This window comes from Schistocerca serialis, chromosome 3, assembly GCF_023864345.2.
Source record: "Schistocerca serialis cubense isolate TAMUIC-IGC-003099 chromosome 3, iqSchSeri2.2, whole genome shotgun sequence".
NCBI lineage: Eukaryota > Metazoa > Arthropoda > Insecta > Orthoptera > Acrididae > Schistocerca > Schistocerca serialis.
This window is the reverse complement of record NC_064640.1, coordinates 292,603,183-292,617,941: the sequence shown is the minus strand read 5'-3', so window position 1 is coordinate 292,617,941 and position 14,759 is coordinate 292,603,183. Positions and strand designations below refer to the sequence as shown.

The 14,759-nt window shown below is 40.1% G+C and overlaps 1 protein-coding gene across 1 annotated transcript in view; it reads left to right on the top strand.

The window, feature by feature from the left end:
* LOC126470079 (uncharacterized) overlaps nt 1-14,759 on the top strand; it is a 325,220-nt gene that overhangs the window by 140,480 nt on the left and 169,981 nt on the right. Inside the window, exons 8-10 of the mRNA XM_050097591.1 lie at nt 4,292-4,449; nt 12,346-12,434; nt 13,911-14,139. Coding sequence (XP_049953548.1) covers nt 4,292-4,449; nt 12,346-12,434; nt 13,911-14,139 — 476 coding nt within the window. The remainder of the gene's footprint in view (nt 1-4,291; nt 4,450-12,345; nt 12,435-13,910; nt 14,140-14,759) is intronic.

Below are 14,759 nucleotides of genomic sequence, written 5' to 3'. Positions count from 1 at the left end.
GTGCCCAAGTTAATTTGAAGTTTAATAAAGTACAATAAATATTGTGCACCAGATTTTATTTTTAAATAATCGTTTTATGAATTTTTAGATGATACTGAAATTTAACAGTTGTTTAAAGTGGTCTAAGCAGGGGAATACTGTTAAATGCTCTCTGCTTTCCCTTGGCAGTGTCCAATGAATTTAAAAGAATCCCTAAGGGCTCTACAGATGATTCAACAAATTTATCTAGCAGACAGTGGTACAATGCCTAAAAGTCACTCGTCACATACTACATCTTTAGGGGTAAGCAGTATCATTCTATTGGGTATTAAGCCACATTGGAATCTAAGAAAATGAGCAAACTGACATGAACATAAAGTATGCTTGTAACAAAATAATGTACCGCCTCGTACAATTTCCTTGAGTGCAGTCACCTCATCGTTGAGGATGACAGTCGTGTGTTAGTGGGAGAATGAGCAGCTGAGGATACACAGTTACAAAATAAGGCTGGTGAAACCAACAGTTTTGCCAAGATGAACAGTTTGTCACACAAATGAAAATAAGTGGTTTTAACACAACTGAGAGTAGGGCTTTTTTCACTTACACACATGCACTTCCTCCAGAGGGAGAACGCACCACTGTGTGGTGCTTCTGGCATGCTAATGTTGGTGCACAACATTTTACTTGATTGGATTACTGTATCTTTCAGCTAATTCGTGCTTACTTAATATTCTACGTCATAATGGTATTGTAGTTTCATGAAGCATGAGGAAACGTGCATGTAGTTGTGCAAACACCGCTGTGATTTTTTACTATCCAGTTTAATATATTAATACGCAACTGTTGTTTGTGTTTCCATTGCTAGACAGTGTCTAAAGCTTCTAATGTGTTTCCATGGGTCATTGTCCCAAGAAGATTGCGCACAGCCCCTCCTGCCGGAGGTTCGAGTCCTCCCTCGGGCACGAGTGTATGTGTTGTTCTTAGCTAAAGTTAGTCCAACTTAGTTTAAGTACTGTGTAAGTCTAGGGACTGATGACCTCGGCAGTTTGGTCCCTTAGGAATTCACACACATTTGAACACTGTGTGAAAGGAGAAGCTGTCTGTCTTACTAAATGCTACATGAATACATATTCATTAAGATATAGCATCCTCACTGCAAGGTTGGATGACTATGAGCCAGGATGGTGCAAGCGAGTGGTAGAGCTGAGGTGGGAGCCCTGAAGGCTCCAGAGAAAGGCAGCTGCAAATGTAACAATCTTTATTGGCACTCTGAACTGCCTGATACACTGGGTCAGTGGCTGGCTGGCTGCAGAATTCTGCTGGGCTGGCTGCCTGCATGCCCCACAGTGCTGACACAGATACTCCACCGAGCGCCGACATCCTTGATATGTAAGCTAGTTGCATGGTCTCCTCACCAATGGCATGTACTTGATGATCACATATCTACTACTGGTGTGGGCAATTCCCTGCTGCATCATTGCAAGGGATGCCCACTGTGATGATATTCCGATCCTGCAATGGAGGACGATGGCTGGCGTGCACGGGATTTCACCCCCGGTCCCCCTGCACAGGTGTCGGCTGTCCTGCTGGAGATTACATTTGATGACCAGCTGTCCTCTGGCACTGAGTCTGGGTGAGATTTAGTGGTTAGAGCATAGAGTTGTTGCCCTGCTGTGGCTGTGAACGAGTGACTTCTGCTGGCAGGTCCATGTGGTGTCCTTGTTCAGCACATCCCCATTGTCGTGTTCAGCACCATTACAAAAATTTCCAGTATTTGTAGTTGGCAGCCACATATTCTAAAACACCACTGTCATTGTGGAAATTTGTCTTGCTGCTCACTGCACTAGTCTGTGCCATTGCACACGCTAACTTGCCTCACAACATTGAATTGGCCTTGTTGAATTATTACAGTGAACATCTTGCGCTTGTTTGCTGTTAGTGCTGCTGCAGTACACCACTCTGGTTTCCACTGTTATGCCCATATATGGTTGGCATGCTACAAAGGGCTCTGATAATCAGGGTGCAAGTGCCAGAATGAGATTTTCACTCTGCAGCGGAGTGTGCGCTGATATGAAACTTCCTGGCAGATTAAAACTGTGTGCCCGACTGAGACTCGAACTCGGGACCTTTGCCTTTCGCGGGCAAGTGCTCTACCATCTGAGCTACCGAAGCACGGCTCACGCCCGGCCCTCACAGCTTCACTTCTGCCAGTATCTCGTCTCCAAGGGTGCAAGTGCCTTGAAACCATCATCATCCTCTGGTATATTGAAGAAAATGTACTTCAATGCTACAGTTTCTATCAGACTTTGTAAAGATTGGTCAAAATTGAGAACTGAAAGTACCGGGGCTCAAATCTTGTATGACCATCCAGATATGAGTGTTTCATTGTTTCTCTAATACACTATAGATGAAAGGTGGGATGGTTCCCTGTAACAGCTCATAACCAATTTCCTTTCCCATATTCACTCAATTTGATCTCGTGAACTGTCTCCAGTGGCTTCTTCCTTTTCTTTCTAGAACTGAAAATAGTGTTTGTTGAGAAGATTTTGTATCATCAAAACTCTTCTCAGCATCTCTAGAGGAAGATGGCAGCTCCTTAATTTGGGAAAAAGAAAATAGAATAATATTGGAACATATATAAGCCACATTCATTTTGTGGATGACATTAAAACTATTTGTGTGTAGTGCAGATAAACTTCAACAATGAATGGAAAAACTTTATAATGCAAATTTGAAAATAGACCTGAAAATAGACTATAATCAGACTAAGACAAAGTATAACCAACATATTGAAAATAAAGTAGCACATATTGACAATGAACTTATACATAGAACTAGTTGACGATCCCTGTATTTAGAGCAGTTCAAGACAATGATGTGATGGGAAACAATAAAAGGGGGAAGAAAAACAGAAGATTAAAAATAGCCTATAGTGCTTTTGGTAACTGAAATCTTCCAGAGTATCTGAAAAGGAAATTCTATCATCAGTGTATACTATGAGGTTTGACGTATCGGAATGAGACATGGAAAATCATTCAAAAACTGAGGCTATTTATGTTTGTAATTATTGGAAGAGAAAGCACAACAAACTAATGGATCAGGAAGCATACAGGAGTGGAAAAGTAATAATCATAGCAATGAAAATGAAACAGAGTTGAGTAACATTGTAGGCAGGCAGATGGATGGCAGGTGAACCAAGAAAGTTCTTTGCTGAATCCCAAGAGATGGCAACTGGTCGGACAATGACCTAATTGATTATAGCCATGGATGCATATGGCTGAAGATGGTAACACATGGAGAACCATTGTAAAAGCTATTGTCCATTAGTATTGAAGCATAGGGGAATTAATGCTCTCAGAGCTGGTAGTATGTTGTTTGGATAATTTTCATTTTCCCCTAGTGAGAAGTGAATCTTTAATACACAGTGATAATGGGCATCTCTGCTGTAAGAAATTTGTGCTCCTTAGAAAATTGTTGAGAGTGTGAGGAAGTTAGCTAAAGGGAATTGTGTACAAGGTATAATCCCTGTTTTCTTTTTTTTTCCATGGAGTAAGATTTGCTGATGACTTTGTGTCTAACTTAAAGCTGATAGGAGAGGATGATTTAGTCTGTAATATAACATGATTAATTGCAAGTCCCTCAGTATGCCTCAAAAAGTGCAACAAAAATGTAACCAAGTAATGGTTGTTGAGAAGAGTATTTGCTTCATCTAAGGCTTGTTTCTACTCCTTGGTTGATTTTATATGTCAACAAAAGAAACTGCATGCCACTTGTTGCTGCCACCTAATGGCTTATGTAGTAACCCCATATCACAACCATGTTGACAACCTACGTTTCTGTCCACATTGAAATGACTGACCTTGTCCTATTTGAGTGATGCAGGATAAGCTGGAAAATATTCATTGGAGAATTTTCTATACACACGCTATTGTCTGCATTTACTTCACAATAAATCTCAACAGTTCAAAGTGTTTAAGCTTCTAATTCAGCAAAATAGGAGTTGTGTGCACCAAGTCGGTCCTCTTCCCTGTGCTCATAAATCTGATAGAAAAAAGTTCTCAATGGAAAATTCTTTATAAGAATGTGATTATTAGTTTTAATAAGTACAAATTAATAGGTATAACAGATCATGTTGTATTTAATTCAGCTTCATTTGTTATTAAGACTAAATTAAGTTATAAAATTTATTACCTTCACTACTCCAGATTAATATATTAATCTTTTTGTATACTTGTCCAGAAATATTTTTTCTTCTTCATAATTTAGTCTCAGTTGTAGAACCTGTTGTATTTTATTTCATTTTAACTCTCAGGAACACCAGAATTCATGGCTCCAGAAATGTATGAGGAACATTACGATGAAAGTGTTGATGTGTATGCATTTGGAATGTGTATGCTGGAAATGGCCACATCAGAATACCCTTATTCTGAATGCAATGGACCTGCTCAGATTTATAAGAAAGTGATTAGTGTAAGTAGTGATCAGATATTACATTCTGTAATGATATAAATGTGAAAGTCCATTCCGATAAGCATGCGGCAATGTTAGATTATAAACTCATGATGAGTTATATTTATCTCAACAATAGATTAACAACAGTGTAGGAAAAAGCAGATTGATACTTAGCTTAAAGAAGGCACGTGAAGTTGCGTACAGGCACAATTAAAAGACACTTACATAAAGCTTTTGGCCACAGCTTTCATCAGTAAAACACACACACACACACACACACACACACACACACACACACACAAAAAGCAAGCACACCTCATGCACACACAACCACCAACTCCAGCATCTCGGGCCAGAATGCCGGATCTATTGGATCCACCAATGCATTTAAGAACAGTAAAATTGTAAACCTTTACACAGTCACCACAGACTTCGAAAATGTATAGAATATTGATACCTTCAACAGATTTCACATTAATTGGTGGGTATTCTCTGTAATTTACAGGGTGTAGTTGCATCATAGAGGTGCCCCACAAATTCTTTTTAGTGTAAGATGTTGAGAATTGTTTACTGGAGAATCCTGATTGTAATACTAAAAACGATATCAGTAAAGAGAACAACTCATTGTGTACCTGAGTTGTTATAGGCAAAACTGGATGGTGTAGTGGTTAAGATGCCGAAAGGCATGCTGAAGAAGGTAGGCTGTACTTCTCATCCAGCCATACCGATTTAGAAGTTTCAAAGATTCTGTAAATAACTTAAGTCGAAGCTAGAGATGGTTCCTTTGAAAATGTCGGGGCCGACCGATTTCCTCCTCCGTCTTTATGCTATCAGCATGTGAACTCTGTCTCTAATTACCTTGTTGTCAACAGGACATTCATCCTTTTGAAACAAGAAAGGGAATGAATCTCTCTGCTAATAAACTTGCATTCCTCTTTAGTGTATGTAATTCTTCTTCATTGGATGTGAATCTCCTCCAGAGGATGCAGGCCTCCTTCAGTGTGAGTGACTCTTTTCTCCATGCTGTGCAACTCAGTCCCACTGCAACCCCAAACACTTCTCCCCTCCTCCACTCCAACCCCTACCCATTCTGAACCCTATCCCAAACCTACCACAACCCACACCTACATCCACAACTTCCACTCATCAACCTCACCTCCCACCCCCTCTATTGCTTCCAATACTATTTCAAAATCCCCCTACCTTTCCACAAATTGCCATTGCCATTCCATGAACCAGCACTGCCCTTGCCAGGACCTCCTTCCTGCCCTTCTTCAGGACCCCCCCCCCCCCCCCCCCCCCCAAACTTCCTCAGGACCGTGTCTGCCACTCGTGGAACCCTGTTTCCCTTGTCTGGAGTTGGGTCTGTAGCCTATACTGCACACAGATGATTGACAATTTCACAGCTAATTTTACTTTGTACATTTATTACAGCCTCAGAACAGAAAATTAAATTTTTGCAAAAAATAGTAATAACAGAATTTGAATGTGGTGAAGCCAAGAGGAGTCATGACATGGTTGTCCCCCATCACTTCCCTGCTCTTAGGTGGCCCGCGTCAACTCATCCTCATTCAGCTGACCTTTTCTCAGACTCACTGTCCTTGCCATTCCTCAGCCTTCTGCCTGATTTGATGTGACCCTCCATGAATTCCTCTCTTGTTCCTACCGTTTCATCTTGGATTATCACTTTCACCCTATGTCCTCAATTATTTGTTGGATGTATTCAAACTCCATGTTCCCATACAATTTTTACTCTCTGCAGCTCCCTCTAGTACCATGGAAGTTATTCCCTGGTGCCTTAACACATGTTCTATCATCCTTTCCCATATTCTTAGCAATGTTCTCCATACACACCTTTCTACACTGATTTTGTAGAAAACCATGTCATTCATTTATCAGTTCACCTAATTTTCAACATCCTTGTATAGTGCCACATCTCAAATGCTTTGATTTTTTTCCCAACAGGTTATGATTAACGGCTATGCTCCAAATAATTGTTCACAGAAATTTCTTCCTCAATGTGAGGTGTATGTTTGGCACTAGCAGGCTTCTCTTGGCCAGGAATGTGCTCTTTGTCTAATCTGCTTTTAATATCCTCCTCCTATCATCTGTCACAAGTTATTTTACTTATAAAATACCAGAATTCCGTAACTATGTCTACTTCATAGTCACTAATTGTAATGCTAAAGTTTTCCATTAATTTCATTTCTGTTGCTGCCTGTTACTTTAGTCTTTCTTCTGGTTCATTTTCAATCCACAGTGAGCACTCAGTAGACTTCTTATTCCATTCAAGAAGTCCTACAGTTCTTCACTTTCATCTAGGATAGCAATGTCATCAGTGAATCTTATCATTGACATCCTTTCACCCTTACTTCTAAACTCACTCTTCAGCATTTCTTTTATTTCTGTCATTGCTTCTTTGATGTACAGACTGAATAGTATGGGTAAAAGACTGCATCCTCATTTACACCCATTTTAATTCCAGCACTTTGTTCTTGATCTTAAAGTATTTATTTCAGTCTTGCGTCCATTATCGGTCACATCATCAGAAATGCTTCCCTGCTACCTTAATTTTCCTAAAGTCAGACTGATCATTATGAAACATATCCTCAATTTTCTTCTCCACTTGCGGCGGGTCGGGGTTTAATTTCTCGTGTCTACTCATCGTCGTCACTATGCAGGCTGCAAATTAAAATTCACCTACCTCAGAATGGCATCTGCTCAATGTCCCTTCATTTGGCGATGTAGATACTTACAAGATGATGGAAAAGCAGTGTTGATAAAAAACACAACCTAATATTTACAATTACTGAGGTCGCGCACCTTTAGTTCTGAAAGAAAGTTCTGTAGAAATACTGTCATCCAGTTTTATCGGGCAGTAAGAAAATGGATTGGCTTCTGGAAAATAATGTCTGAAATTTCCACACAATAATATTTGTTTTGTCCTTGATAACCAAAGAAAAGGTACTATTCAGTCCATATTTAAACTATTGGCTATTTCCTTCCAGTTCACGATTCATACACACATTTCACACGCACAGCAGCCAGAAATCTGTCCAAACCTGACCTAGATTAAACAACGTTTTCACAGTCATTAATTTCACCACTAATACGAGTTATTACAGTTGGTCCTTCTTCTGGATATCTAAAAAAGAAACTGCTCGCCAAAAATGCTCAGTAGATGAATACTGAAACATGCCATGCAGATTCTATGAAGGCCAATATTTCGCATGCAAATACCTGTCGAACAGATTAAGTTAAAACCTCTGAAATTTCACCAAGCAGTCCTCAACAACAACTGCTATTGACTTAGCTCACCAATAACTCAAACACTAGGTTATTCTTCATCTTACACATTATTTTTACTGGCACTAGTAACATGACCATCCACGTTCAAAACTAGCAAGCGACTTGCTTCTTCCAGCCTCACTCTCGGTATCACTATCAGGTAACAAGTGGGAACAGTCTCAAGTCTGATTGGCTGACCATACTGACTGCCAATCGGAATACTCTCTTGTGATCATACTCACGCCAAAACTGGTCTGCACCAATCCTTATACACAGACGCATTTGCGTCAATCTGACGTACAAATATTATAGTAATGTTTAATAAATGAAAAAGAGAAGACAATAATCCTGGAAATATTCTTTAGATACGGATTTTACTCCAGCTGACTTTCTGGCTGCTCTGTTACAATAGCAATCACACCTAGACATGCGTCATCAGCAAAGTGGGTAAATCCCCTAAGATCATTTTACGATGACAGGCTTGTATAACTCTTGCACGTTACTTAAGACACTATATAATGCAATATTGAAATTTGATGAATGTCCCACATACACACTCTCATTTACTAACAGGCTCACATAACACATAATACAATAAATATTGATTTTAATAGTTCTTTCTGAAGTTATCCTAGATTTCATACTACAAAAATTGTAAGGTATTTTAAATTTTTAAATTAAATTTCAATTAAATAATTCTGTACCCTGATACTTCAGGTGAGAATTTCAATTGACGACCAAAAAAAGTCATAAATGTTCCCAGGTGAATTTCCTTTCTTAAGTGTAGTTTTTCTAACTTTAAAGTAAATTTTTCTATCTCCGAAAATATGCCCATTAGAAAGCTGAGATTTTCACACCACCTTTCTATTAATAACAAAGTGCAGTATACAAATTTTCAAAGTGATTACAGAAAAACTACTATCCTTTAGATAGATTCTTATAGGTGGTGAATGTACGCGTTCAGTAAGAGACAATGAATAACTTTCCCATGGCAGGCAGTGACAGATGCATGTATGTCTCCCAGGTAGACCACTAGATATCAGCCCACGAAGTTACATACAGTAAGCTATCCTAAAACAAAAGTTCTCTCGGAACAACTTGCAACGCTACACAATCTTCTGTACATTGTTCTTGTCAGGTACTTGGATGCATGTGCTGTTAAGCTGCTTGTGCAATAGTTCCAGCACTGTCTGCCCTTCCTGTGTTCTGGAATGCATTGCTGTTCTCCCTTCCCACCAACCCTAAAAGTCTATTCTCTCTACAGTTTATTAAATTCTGGACACTAACTCCAATAGTAATTTGGTTGTCACCTTCTCCAATGATTTTAGAAATTACGATGGAATGTTATCTGCCACTTATGCGTTACTTGGTCACAAGTCTTCCAAACCTCTGCTAAATTCTGAATCAAATACTGGATCCTTTACATCCTCCATATCGCCTTCGATTTCTTCTTCTACCACATCATTGGACAAGTCGGCCACTTTATAGATGGCTTTCAGTGTACTCTTTCCTACTATCCACTCTCTCCCCTGGGTTTAATAGTGGAATTCCATTCCAGTCTTAATGTTTTCACTCTTGTGATCTTTAAACAGAGTAATAGCTATTACTAACTCAAATTTATTCCATAAGTACATTTTTGTACTCTCTCATTCCTACCTCCTCCCCCCGCCCTACCCACCATTGCCTGTGTAGATTGCCCCCCTACCGCCCCTTGTGCATGCGGCCCCCCTGCGGCCCCCTATGTGTACTGCCCCTGCCCCCCTCTGCCACGTACTCTCCTGCCACAAAAGAATTATGGTCCAGGTTTAGACTGATTGTAAATCACACCATGGAGAGGTATGTGCTGAGTATGTGAATTTAGGAAGGAAAAGATTCACTGTGGTTTAATAAAGGAAATGTCCGCCCCTGGTAGCTGAGTGATCAGCGTGATGGAATATCATATCTAACGGCCCGGGTTCGATTCCCGGCTGGGTTGCAGATTTTCTCCGCTCAGGGACTGGGTGTTGTATTGTCCTTATCATCACGCATTCATCCCCATCGACATGCAAGTCGCAGAAGTGGCGTTAACTCGAAAGACTTGCACCAAGCAAACTGTCTACCCGACTGGAGGCGCTAGCCACAAGGCATTTCCATTTCCAATAAAAGAAATTCTGAAAATGCCGAGGAAGCAGAGATTGTTGCACTCTTGGTCAAAAAGAACGTGGAAATGTGATAGGAAAAAGTTAGAATTTAGTGTGCCTATAAAATGATAGGCGAAGCAGACATGAGCTCCTGTCATCATACCTTATCAAAAGATCCTGCTGAGCACACAAGGAAATTATGTTCCTATGCAAAATCTCTAAGTGGGTCAAGGGCTTCTATACATTCTTTTGTGCAGTTTGATGTGGCAATATCAGATAGCAAAGGGAAAGCTGAAGCTTTAAATTTTGCTTCAAAAAATCATTCATACTGGAGCATTGTTCAGACATACACATGTTTTACCATCACACCGACTCCCAAATGAAATACTTAGCAATAAGCATCCCTGGTGTTCAGAGGTAGCTAGCTCCCCAGTTTGGTTTTACGGAAAGAAATCTTTGGTATTGGCTCCTTACTTAGTCTGCATTTATTGCAAATCTCTCCACTGGCACAAAGCCCCATGTGACTCCTGTATAAGAGTGTCTTGCCATGTGCTTCACTACAGTTATACTGTAGGCTATATGTGCACCAGATTTGTAGTTGAATTGACGTTTTGTTTTTTGATATGCTTGATAATGAATATGAGTTGTCATACAATAAGGTGACGAAAGTCAAGGGATACCAAGTAATATTATATCGGACCTACTTATGCCTGGTGTAGTGCACCAACTCAATATGGTATTGACTCGACAATTCGTTGGAAGTCCCCTGCAGAAATATTGGGCCATGCTAACTCTGTAGCCATCCATAATTGTGAAAGTGTTTCCAGTGCACGTTTTTGTGCATGAGCTGACCTTTTGATTATGTCCCATAAATGTTAAATGGGATTCATGTCAGGTGGTCTGGGTGGCCAGATCATTCAGAATATTCTTCAAACCAATCATGAACTATTGTAGCCCGGTGACATGGCTCATTGTCATCCATAAAAATTCCATCATTGTTTGAAAAAATGAAGTCCAGGAATGGCTGCAAATGGTCTCCAAGTAGCTGAACATAATCATTTCCAGTCAATGATCGATTCAGTTGGACCAGACAACACGATTATGGAGCCACCACCAGCTTGTACATTGCCTTGTTAACAACTTGGGTCCATGGCTTCATTGGATTTGTGCCTCACTCAAACCCTTCCATCAGCTCTTACCAGCTGAAATCAGGAATCATCTGGCCAGGCCACAGTTTTCCACTCATTTAGGGTCCAACCAATATGGTCACAAATGCAGGAGAGGCAGTGCAGGTGGTGTCGTGCTGTTAGCAAAGGCATTGGTCCTATGCTGCCATTGCCCATTGACACCAAACTTCGCCACACAGTCCTAATGGGTACTTTCATCTTACATCCCACATTGATTTCTGCAGTTATTTTACACAGTGTGGCTTGTGTGTTGGCACTAACAGCTCTATGGAAACGCCACTCCTCTCGGCTGTTAAGTGGAGGCCGTTGACCACTGCATTGTCTGTGGTGAGAAGCAATTCCTGAAATTTGGTGTTTTAGACACAATCTTGGCACTGTGGCTCTCAGAATATTGAATTTCCTAATGTTTTCCTAAACGGAATTTCCATTGTGTCTTGCTCCAACTACCATTCCACATTCATATTTTGTTAATTCCTGTCGTATGGCCATAATCGTGTCTGAAACCTTTTCACGTGAATACTGATAACAGCTCCACCAATGCACTGCCCTTTTATACCTTGTGCATGTGGTGCTACGGCCATCTGTATATGTGCATATTGCTATCCCATGACTTTTGTCACCTCCTTGTACATCTGGTTGCTGTCACGCTATACCTGTAGGTCGTCTTTCTATGACTGAAACTGGTTTTGTAATAAGATGGCAGTACAGCTGTGTGTAAACCATGTTTTTAATTGATGTTGTTCCTCGGTATGGTCTTGCACACTTAAGCAAACACCCTCAATCCCACCTTACCAAAATCACATAAACAAATACATTAGATATAGTAGTTCCTTCTATGCAAAATCCCATTTAGAGATCTTCACAGTCTGTGTAAGGCACCACACCTCTACATGTTCAACCAAAGAGTTAATTTTTGAAACACTGGATTCGTCTGACTAGTACTATAATGTTTATTAGAGTGTTTTTGTAATGTTCTTTAGCTTTTATAGATATATATTTGGATAAATGTTTAATATAATTATTTAAAATTTTGTGTGAAACTAAATTGGAAGCTTCAAACTGGTTCTATTGAACTTTGTTTGTTATCTGCCTTGTTAGTTTCTTTCTGTTTTGGACATTTCCAGCAAAATAATTTAAATTTGTTTATCTTGTTGATAACTATGGAAAGACATTGACTGCCTATGAAGTTTGGTTCTGGATAACTGATAAATGCTAAAACTTTTAGAACTTTCTTATAGTTAATTGTAAATGAAACTCCATTTCCTTTGACTGTAAATGTTCTACCTTATAAATATTTTTGAATTATGAATGTATTTCAGGGTGTGAAGCCAGCCAGTTTTGACAAAGTCGAAAATCCTGAAATAAAAGACATCATAGAACAGTGTATTCGGCTTAAAAAGGAAGAGAGGTAAGTTCAGCTGTATTGTACTTCATCAACTAATGAAACTATAATTAGATGTAAGCATGTAACAATAGCAATGGTATAAATGCTGTAGAAGTAATAATTTGTAACAGTGTGATTTATTCACTGTCTGTGCTTTGTTTTCACAGCTTTCTTCTTACTGTAAGGAAGTATTGTTACTTTTGTCTTCAAAACATCCAAGAGATTCTTATAAGTGAGGTGATATTTTGAGATACAAGTTAATAACTGGCAAGAAACACTGGGAAGGATCATAAACAATTTAAAAACGATAGATTGTGTAAGAGGATTAACATCCATAACTTCAGAAAATGTCATTTCAGCATTAAGTAGAACAGAAAAATAGTATATAGGATTGAGAATTTGTTCCATATGGCTGTCATTTTCAGATTTGTATTCAACTATTTGAATATGAAAGCTAAATTCTCTCCCTTCATCCGCAGCTCGTGGTCTAGTCCCTAGCGTTGCTGCCTTTGGATCACGGGGTCCTGGGTTCGATTCCTGGCTGGGTTGGGGATTTTCCCTGCTCGGGGACTGGGTGTTTGTGTTGTCCTTATCATTTCATCATCATAGTTTGTGACAGTGGTAAAATTGGACTGTGTAAAAATTGGGACTCTGGGCGCTGATGAATGCGACGTTGAGCGCCCCACAAACCAATAATAATAATAATCATCATCATTATCATCATCATCATCATCATCATCATCTCCATCTCTCCCTCCCTCCTCCTCTTTCTTAGCTTCTCTCCTCCTCCTCCTCCTCCTCCCCCTCCCCCCCCTGCTCTTTCTTTGCTTTTCTCTCCTCCTCCTCCTCCTCCTCCTCCTCCTCCTGCTCTTTCTTCGCTTTTCTCTCCTCCTCCTCCTCCTCCTCCTCCTGCTCTTTCTTTGCTTTTCTCTCCTCCTCCTCCTCCTGCTCTTTCTTTGCTTTTCTCTCCTCCTCCTCCTCCTCCTCCCCCCCTCATTCACTCTTGCTTGACCTCACCACCTTCCTTCCCACCCTCCCTACTCACTCCCCAGTTCTTGGCCTCATCCAATTCCCCCCTCCCCCACTGTCGCCTGTCTCGTGCTTGCCCCCTTTCCCATTGTCTACTCTCACCCATTTGCCCCCTTTCTCATTGTCTACTCTCACCCATTTGCCCCCTTTCCCATTGTCTACTCTCACCCACTTCCCCCCCCCCCTTCCCGTTGTCTACTCTCACCCACTTCCCCCCCCTTCCCATTGTCTACTCTCACCCACTTCCCCCCCCCCCCACCCCCCCTTTTCCCCATTGTCTACTCTCACCCACTTGTTGCGTGCTCTTTGTAGCAGTAATTGAAGAACTTTTCTTCTAATTTTTCGTGTTTTAGTCATTTTTGAGTTTTCTGCTATGTAGAATGACTGGATGTTACATTTAGTGTCTTTTGTGTAATAAAAGAACTGAGTTGTCACAACAATTGACTATGCATTTTTATTGTACCTTTTCAGACCAGGGGTCAAAGATCTGATGAACCATGAATTTTTTGCTGATGATTTGGGTCTTCGCCTGGAAATGGTGTCTAATGAGGATGTAATTGCATCAGAAAATCCTAAAGTGGAATTTAGACTGAGAGTACTTGATCCAAAGAAACGAAGTCATAAACATAAGGAAAATGAAGCTATTCAGTTTGAGTTTGATATGCAGAACGACAATGCTGATGGAGTTGCAAGTGAAATGGTAAGGAGTCAGCATTAGTATTGTGTTATAACCAGATAGTGTAAGTGGCACGTCTTGCCAATAGCTCTGCAGTCCTACATAATGGTCCTTGCCACCCATGTTTAAGTAAATGTTGCCTTCATATTATTTGTTTATGTGAAACATCAGTTATCTTTGTAGCGTTTTCACAATTACCTCCAAATTCTCACCTCTATACCGTACGATGTTTCCTTTATACCTAAATTATTTACATTCTGCCATAACTTTCTGTACCATATTTTTACACATTTGCTATTTGACATCTTTTTATGAAGTTATTGAGGCATGTGAGCCCTATATGAAGTCATTCATAATTTTTGGACTGAACCTCTTCTCTACTAATAGAGCACCAGGTGATCTATCACATAATTGCAAAGGTGGTAGTACCTGCCGATAGTGGTAAAAGTTGCAGTGACCAGAAACAATAGTATCCTGGATTTACCTTCTGAAAAATTTCCCGTGACTGTTTCCCACTGAAACTTCCTTAATAAGGTTAGGTAGAACCCACTGCATTGGTTAATTACATCTGCATGTACTACAATTCCCACTATGTTTTTTTATAACATTCCCAGCACACATTAACATAGCTAAGTGATCTAAAA